Source organism: Alligator sinensis, unplaced genomic scaffold, assembly GCF_000455745.1.
Source record: "Alligator sinensis unplaced genomic scaffold, ASM45574v1 scaffold436_1, whole genome shotgun sequence".
In the NCBI taxonomy this organism is placed as follows: domain Eukaryota; kingdom Metazoa; phylum Chordata; order Crocodylia; family Alligatoridae; genus Alligator; species Alligator sinensis.
This window is the reverse complement of record NW_005842172.1, coordinates 1,696,209-1,718,299: the sequence shown is the minus strand read 5'-3', so window position 1 is coordinate 1,718,299 and position 22,091 is coordinate 1,696,209. Positions and strand designations below refer to the sequence as shown.

At 36.7% G+C, this 22,091-nt stretch overlaps 1 protein-coding gene across 1 annotated transcript in view; it reads right to left on the bottom strand.

Moving 5' to 3' along the window:
• Nucleotides 1-22,091, bottom strand: part of COL1A2 (collagen type I alpha 2 chain) — a 47,829-nt gene that overhangs the window by 24,479 nt on the left and 1,259 nt on the right. The window contains exons 2-23 of the mRNA XM_006025895.2: nucleotides 20,596-20,606; nucleotides 19,927-19,944; nucleotides 19,238-19,273; nucleotides 17,420-17,503; nucleotides 16,023-16,079; nucleotides 12,243-12,287; nucleotides 12,058-12,111; nucleotides 11,699-11,752; nucleotides 11,339-11,392; nucleotides 10,804-10,857; nucleotides 10,446-10,499; nucleotides 8,426-8,470; nucleotides 8,086-8,139; nucleotides 7,945-7,989; nucleotides 4,870-4,923; nucleotides 3,109-3,207; nucleotides 2,964-3,008; nucleotides 2,766-2,864; nucleotides 2,223-2,276; nucleotides 2,019-2,126; nucleotides 711-764; nucleotides 492-590 (exon numbers count right to left, since the gene is read on the bottom strand). Of these exons, the coding sequence (XP_006025957.1) occupies nucleotides 492-590; nucleotides 711-764; nucleotides 2,019-2,126; nucleotides 2,223-2,276; nucleotides 2,766-2,864; nucleotides 2,964-3,008; nucleotides 3,109-3,207; nucleotides 4,870-4,923; nucleotides 7,945-7,989; nucleotides 8,086-8,139; nucleotides 8,426-8,470; nucleotides 10,446-10,499; nucleotides 10,804-10,857; nucleotides 11,339-11,392; nucleotides 11,699-11,752; nucleotides 12,058-12,111; nucleotides 12,243-12,287; nucleotides 16,023-16,079; nucleotides 17,420-17,503; nucleotides 19,238-19,273; nucleotides 19,927-19,944; nucleotides 20,596-20,606 (1,277 nt within the window). The remainder of the gene's footprint in view (nucleotides 1-491; nucleotides 591-710; nucleotides 765-2,018; nucleotides 2,127-2,222; nucleotides 2,277-2,765; nucleotides 2,865-2,963; nucleotides 3,009-3,108; nucleotides 3,208-4,869; nucleotides 4,924-7,944; nucleotides 7,990-8,085; nucleotides 8,140-8,425; nucleotides 8,471-10,445; nucleotides 10,500-10,803; nucleotides 10,858-11,338; nucleotides 11,393-11,698; nucleotides 11,753-12,057; nucleotides 12,112-12,242; nucleotides 12,288-16,022; nucleotides 16,080-17,419; nucleotides 17,504-19,237; nucleotides 19,274-19,926; nucleotides 19,945-20,595; nucleotides 20,607-22,091) is intronic.

Below are 22,091 nucleotides of genomic sequence, written 5' to 3'. Positions count from 1 at the left end.
AGGAATGATAAACTTAAGGCCAAGAGGCCAGGGGCAGACTGTTTTGTCACTGACAAATGTAAGCAAGACTACTGTAGCTGAGCAGACAATTCACATGAGTCTGACCGAATGCATGTTTTTTTTCAAATCAGCTTGAACAACAATGTGGACCGAGGTTGTTTATGGAGTGCTGCAGACGACTCAAATTTCAACTATGAAGATAGCTACCTCATTCTGTAAATAAGAATCAGTGGAACCGTATCTCATTAATTTGTACCCTGGATGAAACAATGGGGCCCTGACCTACATTGCCACAATGCAAACAATGGTAATTCTGTTAAAGTGTTCTGATGTGGTTTAATTTAGTTGAAGAAATGAATCAGAATATGAAGAGCTCTGTCTAATGACAGTTGGATGGAAAGGCCTCTGCTAATAGATTAAAAACCCTTCTAATTCCCAAATTATTTTAGCCTCCAAAAGTTAAGTAGTAAAGCTACAGAGCTTAAACTTACTCTTGGACCCATAAGGCCAGGCTCACCAGGGCGACCATTATCACCACTAGGACCTTTAGCACCAGCAGGACCAGTAGCACCACGACTGCCAGCAGGTCCCTACCAAAAAAAAAAAAGTAGACGTTGAGAAACAATAGCCAGAACTATCATACAGACATAGTTAATAGAACAAAAAAGAAAAAGCCCCCCAAAAACAAACAAACCCAAACCATGACTCACCATAACACCAGCTCTGCCGTCAGCTCCAGGGAGACCACGAGATCCAGGAACGCCCTACAAACACAAAACAGACCGGGAATGGAAAAGAGATTAAGCCAACTGCTAAGGCAGGGTTTGCTGAAGCTCAGAATTCAAAGCAGAACTGTTGGTAGTTGAGATGAAGCTAAATCTGAGCATTTGCAGTTCTGGTTAAACCTGGATCCTGACATATCCAAATCTCTGTTTTTTTTCCCCCCTTTCCCTTAGCTCTGTATCAGGTTGAACTAGTGCCAGAGATCTGAGCACACTCTGGATCCAGACTCTGACCCAGAGCCATACAGACATGACCTTGGCACCCATATAAAGTCCTAAAGACTTTTAAGAGAGTCGGTACAAGTGCAAGAAATTGATCTCAGACCAGATCACAGCCACTGTGTATAGATCTGATCCCTAACCTTTACTTGAAATACGAGTGGAAGTTTGGTTACATTTTTCATCCTTTGAGTTAGGTTAACTGACTCATCCAGTGCTGAGCTCATTCACTCCCAAGGGAAGGTCTAGCAGTATCTTGTAAGAGGTTCCCATTACCAGGATAGGACTGAAACCTTTACTTTCTATTAAATTTAGAAACATAAGACTGGAAGAAGCCTCTTTGGGCATCAAGCCCAATCCTTTGCTTTTGTGGAAAGTCATTAACCAAAGGAGGTGGTTAACACAATTTATCTATATCAATACCTTTACAAGGGATAAAAATGATCATGGTACTTTAAAAAAAAACCAAACTCCAAAACCCAATAGATAAATATTTAACAAACACTACTATAAAAGTAGCCCACAAACATTTTAGGAACGATATGAAGCATTAGTAAACATTAATGTATGCATATATACTTCACTAGGTATCAGACCATCAAGCCCTGAGGACAGCTACTGTGAGTTTATAATCTGTTTTGTTATTCTCCTTATATACCTGAATTAGTCAAACACTTAATTCCCTTTGCCCTGAACTTGTGATAGAATCGTAATGGATTTTTACAATTGCTAGGTTGCATATGAAGTGTTAACACAAATATGTTCAAGTTACTCAGGTAAACTAAAGGGCATTCCTAATTCCAAATCCTGATCGTTTTTTCCCTATAATATAATATAAAAATGGCACAGACAACTGGATACCGTAGTTATTTACCAGGTTTAGTACATTACCTGGGTTCCGGTTAGCTGAAACAGTACAGCTAGGACCCTTTATTATCTATGTTTGTTTGTATTTGTGTAACTAGATTTATTCCCCTTTTTTTGCATATGTTTCTGGAATGTGCAAAGAGTACTTACTCTTAGACCAGCTGGACCAGGGGGGCCAGAAGAGCCAGGTTCACCAGTAGTACCTTTCTTGCCTTCTTCACCACTTGGACCAGCGGGACCTGATGGACCAGCAGCACCCTGTTTAATGTGATCAAAGAAACAGGTCAGTAACTTGAGCAAAAGTCCACCTCAAACTTGATTCACTGAAAATGTTTAATGTATTGCAATACTTACGGGTTCACCCTTGTTACCACTTTCTCCCTTGGCACCAGCAGGGCCTGGTTCACCCTACAGTCAAACATAACAAAATCACAGGAATAAGCATTGCCTAAAAACTTTTACTTGTTCAACTTTTCTTTAAAAAAAAATTATGTGACTATCAAGTGAATAACATTTAAAGGGAATATCAAACATGGAACATTATATTAAAGATCATTAAGAACAATAATTGATCTAAGCAGTCCAAGGGCCTGCTCTACTGGCCTTATACCAAACTGCTGCTGCATCTGGCTGTTTGAACAGAGCTAGTGTGCAAGGACTGCTAAGCTTTACATGCCTCCCATTTAGAGAATGCATAAAGTGAAGATTCTTCAGTTGTGATAGGCCACGAGTTAGTAATATGTAGGAGTGCTCTGTTGTGTGTTTGTGCAGCAAGAAATGGCAATTAAAAAAAACAAACTTAATGTTTGCTCTTCAAAACAAATTATCCAGCAGGTTTGACAAGTATGGGCAGTTGGGCCATTATCAAAACGAGATACTACTGACAGGGCTACTTACAACAAGACCTCTGGTGCCAGCAGCTCCGGCAGGGCCAGAAGGTCCAGGAATACCACGTGGACCAGGCAAGCCAGGAGCACCAGCAACACCAGGAAGACCCTATTTAGTGAAAAAAAAGAAAATGCATAATAATTTTGTTCTGTGTTGCATTAGTTAAAACTTTCATTTTGAAATAACCCAGAACGTAGATATACTTACAGTTGCACCTTTAGCACCAGCAAGACCATTAGAACCAGGGTTTCCCTAATGAGAAAAATAAAGGTGTTTGTTAATATAACCTTCTTCTTACCTCTGAGTCCACAAAATTCACATCTACTGATAGCCAAGACTGGAATTAACTTACAGGAGGGCCAACGGGACCAGAAGAACCAGGAAGTCCAGCCTCTCCTCGTGGACCAGCAGGGCCAGAAGGACCTACATTACCAGCAGCTCCAATTTCACCCTATTTGAGAAAAATTATATCAAGCTGTTCATCAGCAAGTACAATGTCAAGAAAATACTACAGCACACCATTTCAGCACACACCATTCATACAGCTACAGTTCAAGATTAATACTACATTTGACTGTTTGTTAACCCTGCTTTAGAGGTAAAAAAAAAAACAAAACTGAGGCTATGAGAGCTTTTTATCAGATTTCAGAGGCACTGAGCTACACAGGCCTGTATAGCTTCCACAGAAGACTGCTCAGCAACTCTAAAAGTCAGGCCATGGATTTACCCAAGACCATTCAGCAAATCTATTGCAGAATCAAGATTAAGGACAAAACAGCTTTGCCCTGATTCACAGCCTCACATCCTATCCACTGGACTATGCTGCCTCTCAAATGGCAAAAGGTCTCATTCACCACTGTCCTAGCTTTTGTGACCGTCACTTAAACCACTGCAAAACAGGTACGCTCATTCCAAACACCAGTATTTTACACTCAGTTTGCACTGGTGTAAATTACCCATGATTTGGGACAGTGGTGACTCAGTCTAAAAGTTACTTCAAACATTGATTAATAAATTGAATGTTTTGCATGTGAACTTCTAAGTAGCTACAGGTCAGGAGGTAATGCATTGTATAGAGTGTAACTATTTATAGGATCATACTTTATAGTGCTACATCAGAAGCGGGGTGTATTTTTAGTTGAGACAGTCCCTATAAAATTCAGAACCCAAGCACATCATCATCATGTACTTTATATGAACAAACCCTCTATGATCAGTGGATATACTCTAGGTAAAGTTTTTTGCTTGAAAAAGTGTTTGTTTGTTTCTATAGCTATTACCTTCTACCAGGGCCGACTAGAGTATGGCCTGCAGATGTTCTAATGCAGCTGCAGTCTGTGAAGACTGAGGGTACCAGCTACCCATACATCGTTTTGATCTAAATGTTGATTCTTCTGAGACATGCAGTCATCATGGAAAACACATATTATTAGGATGAAGGCAGCACAAACATCTACTGTACTCTGTGTCAAACCAATGAAGTCCCGGGCCTCTAGGGAGGTTGTGCATACATACAACTCTCAAATACAGCATATTTTAATACCCTGGCCTACATTCTGATAGTGAAAGGACAGCAAAACTCACATTCAATATTATAGGAGTTTCAACTGAACAAAACCAACAAGATCTAATGTACACAAAGTGTATTTAACCTTTAGTTTGCAACAAATTATTTAAGAATCAAAGTGAAATTTCACTTATTTTAAATTATTTACATGTCAGCTCTCCATAATAATGTTCAGAACTCAGAATGTAAGTCACCCAATTCTCTACTGCATGACGACATCTCACAGAGTTTTTGACATCTGTTCATTTGGTTTGTATACATGCAAATACAGCCATTTTGAGCACTATATGGAACAGGGCTACACCCCCCTCCTGCATATACTTTGGAAAAAACAAAACAAAAACCCATCATGGTAAAGTCTCCATGATTTAAAGTACTATTACTATTGTTTCCAGAAGACTCCAAGGGCTTTTCCTCATTTTGATCTGCCACAATGTTTGGTTTGAAAGCATCCCAGTTCAGATGCCAAACTACACTTTGCTGCCTATGGGCATTAGCTACAACATTTTGCCTGTCCCTAACATGTAAAGGAGAAGATATTCATACCTTGGCTCCAGGAGCACCTGGGAAACCTGGAGGACCAGCAGAACCGATAGGGCCCTATAAAATGAATGAAACTGTTTAGAAAGACCATTGAAAATACAGACATGTCAGTTGCCATAATGAGTGTATGGAAAAAAAAAAGATTTATTTGAAAAATGTGAATCACAGCAGACTGTCAACATATCTTCTAACACTAGGAAGTGACAAGCCTAGTCTTCTAAAAGCAATTAGGAGCAGGGTTGATACGCAATCATGTTAGCATGAGGGCTAAAAATTTATGAATGAACAACTACAGACAACATGGATGAACATATTGTTCATGAATGAAAAAACATTTGTGAATGAACAAATACCCTACACTCAAACATTTGAGCAACTAAGTACAGAAAGTATCTCTTAGTGCAAACTATCACAATGAACAAAGGGTGGCATACTATTTTCAGCTACTCAGGTGGACATTCCCCATTGGGAAAATGGTGTGCATGTCACTGCAGAGGCATGTGGGCTTGTCACAGTAACCTTGTGTATTGCATGGGGGAAGGGGAGAGTCTTGTAAAATCAGCGTTGGATGAAACTCCCATTGAATTTAATGATAGTGTTCCATTGACTTCAATAGGTATTGGGTCAGGTCACAAGGCAGCTGAGGGTAGGATCCAATTTTAAGATATGAAGTGATTCTAAAGTTGCTGTTTTGATTGCCCATAAAAGGAAATAAGGCTCCGTGTGAGTGAAAGAGAGCATGTACAACTTATCTGCCACTGCAGTGAGTACTGCTTAGGCTGTATTGTTACTCCCCAGCACTCTTCATTATGGATTGGGATACTTTACCCATTTACTTGTTTCAATTTCTGCTTCCTGGAGTTCAGTTCCAAGGGCTGGCAATTTTTTTTTTTTTTATTTATTTTTTTATTTTTTTTTTTTTTACTAGATATAGAAACTCATTATGGTATTAAGAAAATCATCTGCCCCCCCCTCCCATTTTTAACTAAAATGGATCAGTTTTTAAACAGGGCAAAAATGGCATTTCTGCACCAAAGATGCTATTCCACTTGCCTTGCTATATCTGGATTCTGTTTAGGAATTTTATGCTTGTCCTTCTTTTGGGACAAACATTCTGGAATATACACCAAGTTAAACTGTGTTTATAGATTTAGCTCTATGACTTGCAGATGTTAGTACTGCCAATCTGTTTATTCTATGACTGTTGGGTCAGCGTCTATCAGTTATGAGAGGGCAAGCAATGCTGCCTCCATTGATCCACATGTAGTGAAAGGGGTCCCTCTGGGGTATGTATGCCTGTGTAAGAGAAGATAATTTGGTTTGATGTAGATTATTGTTCATTTGAAAGAATCATTGCAATCCTGCATTACTATATTTAAAGCCACAGATAATGACCATAATGTCTGCATCTATCGTGTGTGTGTTTTTTTTTGATCATTCTGATTTTATAGGTTCTTTTACAGCATCTTTTAAATACTGAAGTATATGGATTTTATCATATAGTATTACACATTAATTTATGTATAATACTACATGATAAAATCCATATTAATTATACATGAAAAAAAGCTATTTGCTAAGATTCTCTCAGCTTGGATCTCTTAATGTTTTAAGTGGACAGAGATAGCACACCATGGGAAACACAACCATGCCCTTTTATTTAAAGTACCCTGAGAAGTGTTTTGTGATGTTTGCAGGATCAGGTCCCAATCATCTGTAAGTTAGAATCTGGCATAGAAAGTTAATAATTCAGCACAAAGGGACTCAATTTGGACCTCAGAACAGTTGTAATCCAAATTCACTTTGCAATAGCCAATAGGATTTACATGACAAGTAACTCACTGGAATCTGGCTGAGTGTGAAAAATTGCACATGAAGGGAAACCTTGTGGTTTTGCTCTGGAGAGTAAAATCAAATCCCAGCTGTATGGTCCATTCTGTTTGAAATAAGAAGCTCAGCTCTATATGCCTTTCAATACACCAAATTGTAGAACTAATATGGAATTCATACATTAAACTATTGTCTACTCAGTTAAAGCCAAAGCATTTACTGCTGAAATTTTCACCACAGTTTTAAGAAGAACCAATCTAACCAAATCCTGGTTCCAGCATGGACCCTGAAGCTTTCAAAGCAGAAAGGGAAATTTGCTTATGTAATGCTTGTGGTGGTAGAGGGGTGCATTTGAAAATGCATCCTTCTGCATTGGAGAGACACAGGACTTTCCATGAAATAAGTGGGAGATGTGTGGAAGAGTCAAGGGTAGAAAAAAGGGAAACTCTTTTTTTTCCCCTCATAAAAAGGGAGAGTTTTGAATAGACTTTAGTTGTATTACAATGTTAGTTTTGTTTTTTGGGCTTTTTTTTGATCATTCTGATTTTACAGGTTGATCTTTCAAATATTGATACTGATTTTTCAAATATAGGCACTAGATCCAATGGCTGGTCACTTCAAACTGGCTTTTAGATAGTTATACATCTGAAAGTCATTTTATTGAAATCTGTGATAATGAAATGTCTGTTTAAATTGATTTTGTTATACTTTCTCACATGTAATCTTTATTCCGATTCCATAGATTTCAGTGCAACTACTAGTAGTTAATGTGAAAGGACTAGTCCTTAGATGGTCACAACTTGATGTTGGAGTCCCCATAATATCTTCACATCATACTGGATCTTTCATTGTGATTGTCAGCAGCATTTACACAAAGTATGAACATTAAAAGTTCCTGGAAATGTTAATCTAGGCTTAATTTTAGAACAAGAATTGCTGTCAATTTGATTGATGTAAATCTGGAGTCAGGCCACTGACTTTTGTCCCAGGAACACCCAGTGTAAATGATGGTACAGTCAGTTCCTTTGATGTGTCAGGGATGGTCCACTAGAGTTTAATGTAACATCTGAGAATCATAGCAAATGCATTATGCTCATATTCTACTTATCCATTGTTGCTTAACAGGCAAACACAAAGGAAGAACTTAAAAAGGCCACTCAAATCATTTAACTGGGGAATGAGAAATCGTGTATAGGCTGGGAAATGGCTACAAGACCTCATTTGTTAAAGGCCAACAATGGAACTTACAGCAGGACCAGTGGGACCAGCGCTACCATCGCTGCCACGGGCACCCTAGGGGAAGAAAACATGAGACTTAGCTTCTGAGGATTACACAAACAGAATGTAAATGTGTCATGAGAAGAAATTTACAAATATTAAGTCACTTACAGCTGGGCCAGGTGCACCAATTCTTCCTCTTTCACCGGGCAGGCCACGAGCACCCTAGAAGAATGTATTGAGTTACTTAGTTAATTCGTACATACATATTAAGCAAGACATAACTCTTATATTTCTTTTACTAAGTCTTCTTCTCTATATTTAGCATTATTCAGAGGACTAATCATAGCTTCCAATTTTAAACAAATGTTGCTAGTTCTATTAAACCCTAACCTAATTAAATTAGAATAACTAACTGGTGGTGGTAAATTGCAAACATTAATTGAAAATGAATTGAAAAGTATGGCAGATTTAGTAATTTTCCTCAATCATAAGCAGTGGTAATACTTACAGATTGTCCTGGGGTACCATTTTCACCAGGGGCACCGGATTCACCCTATGAAAAACAGAATTGTTCATTAGTTAAACTTAGATTAAAATATGTTTCTTACAGACCTGTACCATATCCCTATAGAGTAATTGTTAATATTAAGATTTCTGTAGATAATAAGATCTCTGTGGAGTTAACTGTATAATATCCCTGTAGAGATATTATTAATTGTATTTTACTTTTAATGATCTCAGTGGGAATCATGCCACTGTCTTCAAAAGGAGTAGGAGTTCAAGGAAGTCCTTACTTCATATCTAGCTGGAGAATATGAAGATACATACACTAAATAAAAGCCTGCTGATCTGATCAATTGTTTATAAGAGTTTTTTCTTGGACAACAGTAACAGAATGATCCTTTCCTGTTTCTTAGCACAAGTTGCAAATGTTACCTCAGCCCACTCCATCTAGGGACCAGAAATAAGACTTCATCTCAGGTATCTAATCACAGGTAGGGAAAGGAACCTTTTCATTCTTTAGACCTCCAGATATTGCCATGCTTATTGGCCCATCTAGCCTATACTTAAAATATAACACTGATAGAAGTCCTGTATATTTTTCTTTAGAAACATGCTAAAGCTACAGTATGGTGTAAGAATTGTTGAAGTGAGAACAACAATTTTGGTAGTTGAAACTGTAAAATATATTTGTATGAAGTAATACTGTCTGATATTTACTTTATGATAATAAGACATACAGTTTGTTATGTTATACTGTAAAACATAGCTAAAACTTCATCAGTAAGACCTGTAAATCTCTTCCTATTTTAATTGCGTGTGTGATTCATATCAATTAACGCTGTGAATGTGTCAATTCTCCCTTGGATTCTACACAGCACAGAGAAGGCCAGATTTACTTTTGCTACCCTTGTAGCATCTTGGCTTTCTATGTTTAGACATTATAGTATGGGAAAAGGGACAAACTACTGCAACGTAACCTAGGGTATGTACTTACAGCACATCAGCCATTCCACAGCAACTGTCCAGATGCAAGCTCTTGTCTGCCGATACATTTGGGGCAGCTTAACCCACTTGCATTGAGGTACTAGCTATCTTGCATTTACTGCAAGTAGGAACATGCACATGGGCAACTGCTATGGAGTAGCTAACACATTTCAAATTTACATGCTAACTTAACTTTGTGGTAACTTGTTTGTTTTCCCATATCCATAATGTTCATGACATATGGTGAGTAATTGTTCTCACTCACCAAAGGATTTAACAGAATGTGATAGCTTCATATTTGTCATTTGAGACATACCACATTTAGCCATCAAATACCATGTTGCATGTAAATGTGAGAACTCTATACTCTGATCAGTGGTACTGAACATGTATTATTACATCTAAAGAAAGAAGTGATGAAGGGAAGTTGATGTGAAATGTGTGTGCCACTGTTCACACCTGTCAAAGCCCAACTTCTAGTATGAGCTTCTAGCAGCATACTACCTTCCTGTACCATGTCTAAATTCAGTTTTAGAAGGGTGATCTTTAAATCTGTTGCTAAATGGTGAAATTATGAAGATGTGCAGAAAGATTAAATAAGTCTAAATTAGAACAGTGTTTCTGTCCATCTGAGATTTTAACAAGAATCATACTACAGTATAACACAGCAAAACTTTTCAGCAGAAATTTTCATTGTAATGGGTTTAGAAGTCAAACATTCAATAGGAAATGCATGGCAGGAGAATCAAATAATATAAAATTACTGGAAATTACTGGGAAGGTAATCACTGGGGACCAAATCCTATAGCTCTTACTCATTAGAATTATTCACATGAGTAAGGGATCAAAATATAAAGCCACACATATACTCTTATCTTAAATTAGTAAGAGTTCATCTTAACTGGATTAGCTGATGTTTGAGTTCTTCCACCCTAAGCAATGTTTAAAATGATAATGTGGGAAATGAATCCTAGTGTACTTTGCTAGGAATGTGAATACCTCCTACATTTGAAATATAAATATTCCGATTTAGTTTTTACCTTAATGCCTGGAGTACCAGGTTGTCCCTTCTGACCATCCAGACCATTGTGTCCCTTTATTGGTAGAAAAAAAACCAAACAATTGTTAAACTGCAAAAACTCACAAATCTTTATAAATATCAACAAACCACCACTCCTTAATTGAAAAACCATCTTTCCATGCAAAACTATTGCCCGGTGATAATCATGATTTTTTTCCCCATTCTGTGGCATCAGAGGTAAGTTCAAGGCTTTAGGAACTTCTTGTCCATGTCCTTACAATGTCTCAGGTATAAATTCATTTGCGAAAGACTGTATTGGGATTTGATTATCATGAAAGGTTTTCAGCGTCAACCAGTTAGGGAAAAAATGTACTCACTCTAATTCCCTTAAAGCCAGGCAGACCAGGAGTTCCAGGGAAACCACGAGCACCCTTTAAAAAGAAAAAAAAAAAAAAAAGAGAAAAGACAGTGAGCATGAAAGATTGTCTCTAATATTAGACCTGACAGATAAAAAGAAAAATCATAAAGTCTGACTAAAGATCCCTAGACCTAAGCTAACAAATTAGGTTGGAGTTCTGATCCATAAAATTCTGAGCATTCTATTCCTATCCCTCATTGGATCAGCCCTGTTACTAATGATCCAAATTAATAACAACAAGCAAACCCAGGCTATAAGTTCATATGTGCAATGGACTGAATATGTATCATAGCTACAATCAGGACAGAAGACATATTCTGGTCTTGCATGGTAAGGAGTCTGCCTGCTTTTCCTGTATGGCTCCCAACAAACATCAGTAGGAGTTACACCAGTATTACAGGCCAGAGGAACCACCCAACTTTTCCGATACAAATACTCTAGGTTTCACTGACTCAGGCAATTATATGTTTGTTATGGGGCACACAAGCACTCACCTGAGGACCAGAGACACCCCTCTCACCAGATCGTCCAGATTTTCCAGGATGGCCCTAAGAAGTGAAGGGAAATGAACAAATATGGAACACCTCTTCAATGAGCCAGGAGGTTATGTTAGTCTGTATAATCTATACTCTGTGTTTTGGAAGCTAAAATGTATGTTTGGAGAGATTAAAAAAAAACTTATCACAACAACATTGAACAATATTTTTTCCTTTTTTAAGTGTGTATTTAGACTCCAGAATAAGTGTCACCAGAAAATGTGTAGGTTTTATGAAATTACTAGTTAAATTTGATAGATTCTAGTCAAGTATCTCCTGAATCCAATAGAGAAAAAATGATATTCAAGGGTTACTTACATCTTCACCAGCCTTTCCAGGAGGACCAGATGGACCACGGGGACCCTGGGGACCCTATTAAAAAAGTAGGAGGATTATTTGAAATGGAAAATTGAATGAATATTCCTCAACTGTTTTGATGTTACATATGAATTAGGGATGCACTGAATTGGATCTGAGTCCTTCCTTCTGAAATTTTGTGAAAGCCAATTGCCTTTGTGGTTTATGGACTTGAGCAGCATGAATCTCACTTCTCAGGGTTCTCTCTGCATCAAGACTCAGCAGAAATGGCAGATTGAAATTCACATCTGCATGTCCATACATAAAAACATTAGAACTCATGTTCACTGACTTCAACAGTTGGAAAAATGTCTACTTACTGTTTGACCAGGTTCACCAGGCTCACCATGAGGTCCTTGGAAGCCAGGAGGACCCTAGAAAGAAAAAAAAAAAAAAAAAAAAAAAAAAAAGAGCTCTCTTAGTGTCCTTTTATAGAAAAAAACAGATATTCACATGTATACATATACCCCCTTGCCCGACCAATGGCTAGTGTAAATATGCTTACAGGAGGTCCACTTGTTCCAGGTGGGCCTCTGGGTCCCATTAAACCCTAAAAAAAAAAAGTTACACAAAAAAATCTGTTAGCATAATAATAATAATAATAATAATACCTCTTCATCATATAGTAACTTGCATTTAGCACAAAGTCAAAATCATTAAGTCCTACAAAATTCCTGAGAAATAGGCAGGCATTCCTGTTGTCACTGTCCAATAGCTATCCTGAGAGATGCAAAATTAAATGATCTTGCTGAAAGCACACAGCCCATCAAAAGCAGAGCTGTCACAATTCTGTTTCACCCGCCATCAAACCATAATGTCCATATGACATAGTGAAGTCAATAAAGAAGCACCGCTGTGGCTGACAAACCAACAATTAAACTTTTTTTGGTTTGCAAATGAACATATGATACAGTTGTTTCTGAACACTGGTTCATTTCTCCTTTCTATCTGCCTGTTCTTTTCTTATCGAGACAGGCAGAATGAAAGGATAGTGCCAGGATCGTGCACATGTCCACAAACAAGCCATTATTAAGGGAAGTTACATTCTAGAGTCTGTCAAGTTGGCCAGCAGCTTTTCAAAGTAATGGAAAGGACGTTGAAAATAAGAATGGACTAATGGCAGGCACTAAGAAAAAAAAAATACAGATAATTATTAAAAATATTAGTATTAGCGTGAATTGAAACCCCCCCCCGCTTGTATATCATTTAGGAAAACTGCTCTGTGTACATACTGTGAATGGAATGCTTTTTCAAATGTCCATCTTGTATTCTAATAATGGTGTTTTCCACTTTACAAAGGACTCTGTTAAGTATTAAAAACTTTACTTTCCTAAACTAACATTCAGAAACCAAGTTATGCCCCGAAATGCCCACAGCTGACTATCATTCTTAAACAGGATTGTTAAGAGACTAATGCATAACTGTCTTAAATGCTATGAAAACAAATAAACAATCTCCCTGTATTCCATCTTATTCTAAACGTATATCTTGCAAAAATCGCATTTCAGATAAAGAGTGTTTTGCGATTTATCTGAAACAATTAAAAATGAAATTACAGTCTTCTAAAAATATGTTTCAGAATATTTGTAGTTTTGAAAACAAAAAGAAAGCTGATGTAATAACTTTTAATTAGATTATGTGGGTTATATTACATTATATTAAAATGCGAATAATTAAATTAAAAGTGGAAAAAATAGATGCCTATTGGCTAGAAGACGTTTCCTTACAGAAATGGTCCTCAACCTTCACTGGCCCATGGGCAAAATATTAAGCATGAAAGATGCCATGGGCAATATCTTGTTTTGTACTTCCTGTCAATCTTAGTTAACCTTTTTTAAATTTCCTGTGGCCATGAGCAACATAAAAAGGGTTGCCCATGTTCACTGCCCTCTGGAGCCTACAGTTAGTGGATGGCAGTACATCCATTGTATATATTAATACTGGATAAACCCCCTGCTCTTCAGAAGGCTAATATACCACTTATCTCACATAAATCCTCAGAATTAAGTACTCAGGTTAAAGTAGGTCCTTGTTAAGCTTTACATTTGGCTTTTTTCATTTCTTTTGTGTAGCATTTGGAAGCAAGTAATAAATGCCCCTTCCAACCAGAATTTGCTAGATAAAAATGTACTGTTATAAAATATCATACATATGCTTTGGAATATGGTAATTGAATCCATTTTTCTTACTCATGGTTGCATTATTCTTACTGAAGTTAAAAGAAGGTACTCATGTCATATCTGCCATAATAGTGATTATCATTTGCAGATCATCATTTATCCACTCTACATACAAACCTTGACTTGTTTAAGGGTACTCCATTATTGTCATGCAATAAGTTATGAATGTTGTTGGTGTGTTAGGGACCATACGTTTGTTGAACAGGGGCATAACTTAGATACCTCTGAGTATATATAAAATTTCATTCTGCCCAATCATTCATTCTACATTCAAAATTCCCATTGAAGGTAATGAAATATTTGAATAATGACTGATTTTAAGATTGAGCTGAAGTTTTATATAGAACTATCACAAGTGAAAAGTATGAAGAAACAAGAGGCAATTGCCTTGCTGCATGTAGAATCTATTGGTGCTGGTGTCAGGTGAAAACAAAGTTGCTCATGCTTTATGAAAAAAAATCATTAAATGACACTTTTCAATCAAATTCTACTTCCTGTCAGGGGTAAATGCATGGAATCTTGATGCTCAGATAAAAATGGTTTCCTCCTGCTATAGAGCTATTGCTGAAAAGTCCAATGATAATCTTGTTTTTGTTTCTTTATACGTTGTCAAAGTAAAACTACATGTTATGACCTACTGAAGAAGTTTATGTTCACTTGAGAAATTTGACAGTAGCAACACAGGGAGATTATGGAGAAAATGAAGTAGCTAATATTACTGGCAGGGAGATTTGTCAATACATTTTTATGAAAGCTTCAAAGCAAAGCTATTTTCAGAAATTATAACAGAAAGTAAACCCTAATATTGATCAGTGTGACTAGCTGGGTACAAATTTTACTCAGAATCACATCCCTGGATCCATTAGTAACTTAGCTGTTCATTGAACAGTTGTGAAGTCAAGCAGAACTTAACCCACTGATTAAATTTAGGTACAGCAACATCACTGACACTATGTGATATTTGCTCCTAGAGACACAGTACAAAATTCAACCTTCATTTCCATCAATCAGATTACCCAGATATAACTAAAAGCAGATTACAAGCTAAACTCTGCCATCCACATGTGCATGTAGCACCTCTTAATGTAAATGCAATTACAAATCTATATGGAGAGGTAAAAGACTCCTTAAATGCCCATTTTGCAGATTATACAGTAGGCAGGAAAGGTTCCCCTTTTAGGTTGGCCTTCCCTTATTTTGAAATCAAGTTCAATTTATATTTTACTTGCTCTTAAAATGGCTGCAAGGGAAGTTGTGCATATCTATTTTGTCCTACCTACTTTTAGATGTGAGAACACTGACACTAGATTAAGATAGCATACTGTATCCTTCCATTTGACACCATTAAACCTTTTCTACGCCAAATGAGTCAACGTGGTTATACAGCTCTGGGGGAGAGAAATTGTTCCCACAAGTTCATCATATTGATGGTGCTGAGATGAGTTCGCTTTCATATCTGCATGACTATGCTTATTTTTATATATTTTATTTTTATAGTCAGCTTCCCAAAATGCAATTGTCTTCTGTCTCATTATGGGGAAAGTGATAGCAAATCAAACCAACATTTTATCCAAGATTAGACCACGAACTTTGCTGATAAATTAAAGGTAAGATTCCCCAGCTTGAGCTACAGTCTGAGGGAAATATATACTGCTATACACTAGCTGAGGATAGGTCCTTAAAATTAATACAAATATTTAATACTGCCCTACATTATAGAAACAGTTTGTATTATGATGCAGACTATGGCATGGTCACTCAATCAGTTTGAAAGTATGATTCCAGTTGTGATCAGCTAGGAGTGGGAGCCAACCTTTTTTGGTAGGCATCCCACAAATTAGTCCTGCACCCTCCCTGAGTGCCATCCTTAACTCATCTGCTGCTCAACTTCCTGCTACCTGCCTGATCTGATGCTTTGCCTTCTGTCCCCTGTCCTATCTGCCATTGTGCCGCCTGTTCACTTCAAATATGCCACATAACACACAGGCTGTCTGTGCCACTCCCAAGCTAAGAGATGGAAAAAGGATCTAAATAAAAACGCTAGTATTTACATCTATACAAGCTGTCAAATGAGGAAAGAAATAAAAAAAACCACATTTGCCTACCATTGGTCCTGAGCCATATTCACCTGCTTTCGCTCCGTCATACTGAGCAGCAAAGTTCTGTATGGGAGAAAAAGGTTCAACACATAAGAGTTCTATTAATAATAACAGATTTAAATATCAGGAGATCTGATGTGCTATGCTTCCTGGGTTATACATTATTCTAATTGACTTGAAGTGACTTAGTTTTCAATGACAATATTTACCAAACCGGTTTGTTTATTCACTTCCAAAAAGTATCAACTTTACTTCTATAATGATTTCTTTCATGTATTAGTTTCAAACATTTATTAAATAGTAGCTGTGAAAGACTGCAGTAATGTAAACTGAACACTGAGAATATACAATTTAAAAGGAGCAAATATTCTTAAATCATCTAAACCATTTTGGACAATTTCCAATCTCAGAAATTACATACACTAACCTCTATATCAATTAAATGGTGTTTAAGCTCCACCTCTTATAAGACTGATGAGGAGGTGGGTCTTTCCAGCTTTTAAAAAAGGCCTCAAAGGTGTCCATCTTCTCAAGAGGACTTCATTGGACTTTTTTGAGCTTTCATCAGGCTCTGCAGATTTTTATTATTATTTTTTACATTAAATCATTTAATTACTGATGCAGAAAAAGAAAATGCTCTGAAAGAGGAAATTAAAAATCTTGTTTTGCTTGGACTTGCTCTACGCTCTTTTATTTTACTTTAACTTTTATTTCAGTTTTAGGTATGCTATAAAAGGAATGAAAAGTATCACTGCTTCTCCTGAAGAGAAAAGTGTACTGGCTAGTAAGACATCATCCAAATGACTTTATGCCTCTTATGCAGGGTAATGTAGGGCCCTCAGAGTTGAAGCAAGCAAATGGTGTCCTTCTGAGAACAAGGGAAATGCACACTGTTTCAGCAAGCATCGTATAGGAGAGGCCATTCATTTGCGCTCCAAGACAGGACTATTGATAGAAATGAAAAAATCTGAGGTAAGGCTATAACCAATTAGTTTAAAAGCTACATTTTTTGCAGATAGGTACAGTAGTAACTTCCTCTTGCTTGAAGCCAACTGTACAGTAATGCCTTGTTTGCTCATCTGTTCAATCAGTAGGGCTTCATTTTGTTAATTCCTAAATAATAAAATGCACAGATTGGAGGGGAGTGAGAGGGTTCATTCTCTCTTCATAGATGTGCTGACCACCCTACTAATTTCAATGCGTCTCCCAATTTATCCACATGAAATATATTCCCTGAAGAAGATTTCAATCAAATAGAACCAAAGGATCCAAAGTCAAGAGAATAGCTTTTCCGATTGCAAAAAGTGCAGTGATTTTAGCTTCTGAGAGAAAATAACGGCATTCACTCAATGTTCCAGTGCACAGATGATCAGCTACAGTAATAAAAAGTCTGGATGTCTTACTCCGCCAAGACCTGGAGGACCAGGGGGCCCTGGAGGCCCTGGTGGACCATCTTCACCATCTCTGCCTGGTGGACCTGGTGGACCCTAAAAAGATAAATATGAAATGAACATTAAAAGTAGCAAAGAAATATCTATAAACTGTTAAAATTATTAGCAAGTCAGAATCTACAGCATTTCCTGCAATGTTGCTACATATGCTACTTTAACAAACTGCTAAGTTCTGAAAGCTGCCAGTCAGAACCATCAACTCATTTTATTGTAATAAGACCTTTACTGTGCTTTAGCCCATGGAATTTACACAGGCTATGCTGGGTTCATCAAATGTGAACCCTAAATTGGATATTTCAAATCTGCACCTTGTTCAAATTTTGGACCTACAGTTTGTACACACCCACTGATAGATTCTCTTACATTTACTCAGTAAGAGAGGCAGATTTCAATTTAGACATCTGTGTTCACAGAAGGTGGATTCTGCCTACTGAAAAGTAAGCCTTTTGCAGGTGCAATATAAAGAGACATGAAACCATACTATGCACAAGTAAGTGAGCATCCAAAATTTCCTGTGAAATACAAGAGGCTAAGTGGAGATCAAATTCATGGCAGAACCATTTTGCAGGTATATGTTTGCAAAGTTTTATCAAAGCAAATATAGATGATACAATATACCTGCAAAATAACTATATATTCACAAATGAGGTAACATGAGAAAAAAACAGTTCTTTGTTCTGTTGCTCTACATACTCTTTTGCTTGCTTGGAACTAATCTGGGCCAAATCTGTCTGTCTGTCTTGTACTCATTCAACATCACTGAGTAGAAAGAATTAAGTTCTGCTCACACGTATGAGACAGCAATTCACCTGGTCTATAGTTTGGGTACAACCACATTTCCGATTCAATCAATTATAAATTTCTTACTGACTTCAGATGGAGCAGGATTGGGCCCATTATTTGTACAGGTCTCAAAATACAGATTGTTACCAAAAGGAAAACCCATTCTTAAATGGATTTAGGTAGAAATAATACCAGGTATTATATGTATATTTATTTTATTGATGCTTTACGCTATTAGCTTTCATACTTGAATGCATATCATTACACAAAAAGTTCACCAGTTAGTGTTATGGTAGAGATTTTAATGAACCACTTTTAATGAACCAAGGGCATCATCATGGTGGATTGCCAAGATAAGTATGTGAGCATTTTAAGACAACCCTTTAGAAAAGTAAAATGTGACTCAAGCATGCTAGAAGAGGAGAATGGATCCAATTAACAAAAAACTGTAATGAACAAGTGTATTAGATAGTCTATTATCTTAATTTACAGCAATATAACAAAGTCTATGAAAATGACATTATACTCATTGGCCAGTAAAATGAGCAGATATCTGACCGCTAATAATTTTCTAAGCCTCTATTTGACATACAGTCAGTGAACACTCATCATGACCAGCTTTGTTTAGTCTGCTCTGAACTTAATCTAAAGTTAACTGTGAATGAGCTTTGAGCATCAGTTTTTCTTTCTCAACTTCATTTGTTACTGATCTCCATGGTGTACAGCTGAAAATTATCCTTTAAACTTCTGAGCTATGAGGCCAAACTCTGAGTTCATTCTGCAATCACAATGGCCATTAGAAGGCTGCAGAGGTGTCACCGAGGACAAAATTTGGCCTACAGATAGCTTTAGCTTTTACAGAATTGTGCACACCAGATGATACGATTTAATTGCATATTAATGGTTATATCAGGTTAGCTGTCTCCTGTTATAGCAGAACAGTTGTTGGATGGACAAAGACATGAATACCAAGATGCAGTTCCTCACCCTTTCTCCCTGTGGCCCTTTGTCTCCTCTTGGGCCCTGCAAGGAACAAAAAACACCTTAATGTAAGTTGTGGTGTAGCCTTCTAACAAAATACACAGAAACATGTAACTTGAGAATATTAATTTGCAGAACATGCATTTATAGTGATTTTCATAGATGTAACTGATTTTTTCCTGTAACAGAGGCAGAACAACAGACTATAACTGTAATATGCAAGATGAATTATCAGAGAATAATTGTGAAAACAAAACTGACTTGACTCTTGGCTGAATAACTATTACTAAAACACACGTATTCTTTATTTATAAAAGCAGTAAATATTCTCCCTGTCATCACAGATCCAGATTACTACCACTGTTCTTGTATACCACTATGCAACTTGTATGCATCATTGATTACTTGGGTGTTATCAAGAATACCTTCATTAATATAACTGGCTTCTTGATGTGCCCTCTTTTATCTCCAAGTACAGCAGTGTAAATCCATGGCCCACCAGCTGTTTTTTCTTTTTTAAGAACCTGTCTGGTGATGCTAATCTGGTTAACACCAGAAAAAAACCAAAGCAAAACAACAATAAACACAAAGTTCCAGCAACTTTCTTTTGGATCTATATCCAACAGAATATTAATTTGCCTCACAGAATTTAATGTCACCAACATTCTTAAACTGAATAATTGAAATATGCTTACCTTCCGTCCTGCAGTTGCCTAAAAAGGAATTAATAGAAAGTTATAAACCAAAACTGAAGTTAGTAAGATTCCTAAGTACTATCATATTAATATAATGTATACACACAGAGCTTCATCTTATTTTACAGTGAAAAAAAGATAGAGTACTGTATAACATATATAGTATTAAATACTGAGTATAATTATAAAATTACTAAGGAAGGTAGGAGGATTAGTCTATACAGTGTTATTATGATAGATTATTAATACATATAGATATTCACTAAGTATTTATGTAGAAAGCTAACCAGTTTATATTTACTATAACATGCAAAAAAAAAAAAAAAGGTGTAAATGAATGTCACACCTGAATTCATCCATAATCCTTCTGTTGCAATGAAGTCTAGAGTGGTACTTTGGCTTTAAAGTATATTCTCTCCATCCCAAACTGCTATGTTATTGCCTCTTTATTATATATTCACCTATGAAGGCAGTCTCTTAAAAAAGGCCAGCCCATTTGGGAATTTGGGGTGGGTACATTCCTAGAGAGCCCCTTCAGGTCTTGATGATCACTAGCTTTTCCATGATCGACTTGGAAGGTTAGTAAATGCCAGTTTTTATGGAAAAAAGCAATATGGTCTGTTCATTAAATTGAATATTGTATACTGAATGAAAAATAATGATACTGACCTCATTTGCTTCTGAAAAAAAAAAGAAAAAAAGAAAATTAATTTTAGGTTACAATAGCTTTAAAGAGATTACATTTCAGTGCTTATAAATTAATGTTATTAAAATGTAGGCTTATAATCATAATCACTGTTATTTTATGTAGAGAAACAGATTTGCTAGTTAAACAAATGCTATTTTTTATAGTGTAGTAATTTTATCCATCAGCCTTTTCTTAGGAAGATCTCCCAAGAAAGTAAAGATTGGGTTCTATGTGAGAACGAGTATATGCCTGTGTTTGAGGGGAAGATACAGGGATAAATCAAGCACCACTGGTGGACTTTAACACATCAATGTAAAGGAATAACTGAATTCTCTTCTGAATGGCTCCAGGCTCATTAGTATGAAGTGGGGGCGAGGGGAGGGGTGGGGCTACTTGAACACTTCAGCAGTTCTGATCCAATTCTAAACATAATGGCTACAGCTACATTTAACAGAACATTTTCAAAGAGAATTCTAAACTCATCAGTTACTAAATGATAAATAATTAAATTTTGTATGGTTATGTAATTTGGGGTGACAAGAATTTGTTCAAACAGTTCTTATAGATTTTATTATTTCAAAGCCAAACAAATGAACATGCATAAACTAATTCTTCTCACTTCAATCTCAGTTTTTCAAACTGGAGCTTTGGGAAAAAGTATCTAGTTGGGGTCAAAATTGAGCATGTTAAAATATATTTTATACTACATTTTAGCCACAGTAAATTGATTTTTAAATCTGATTTGCTTCTGGTAAAATTTAAGTTTGGCAGTATATTGTCATCAAATAGATTATACGAGCCATTGGTATTGTAACAGAAATACTGATCTTAGACGAATATTGAGATGTAAAACAAATGCTGTAAAATAGTTAGGGTATACTCTAAAATCACTGGTTATTCAAGTTAGCTTACTGTAAAATTTTAGCTCTTAGGTTGATTTAATGAAACCAAAGTCTCTGCTATTCTTTCAGAAAAGTGTAGTATGCTGGAAATTTAGGACTAACTGGTAATTGGATTTTCACGCAACTCTCCTTCAGTTTTTCAAAGGTTCTGTCCAGATTTGAAAATGTGTTACTACTTCTTAGTGCCACCAGAGGGAGGAAAATGCTAAGGCCAGCCTCAGTCTGGGGGTAACAAGGGTCAAATCCATCACCAGTGTGTAGTATGACAGGAGCCAGTGTAGTGTTAAAGATTCTACAAGGATAAGTTTTTACGTCTTTAGGCCTTTTCCACCCATGTGGCTAATTACTAACTTGACATTAGCCACCACACAACAAAAAAACTTAACACTTTTAAACAAGCAACCTTCCCTCATAGATAGCACTATCTAAAAGCCATCACTAACTAGATGTCCCTATCTAAAAGCGGCATCTGTAGCAGCAAGAGTTTGCTTACGTGCGATATACTGCATATTTTAGGATTAATTGCTGGCATTTGCTTTTGGGCTATTGTGATGAAACGTCCACGTACCGCATGC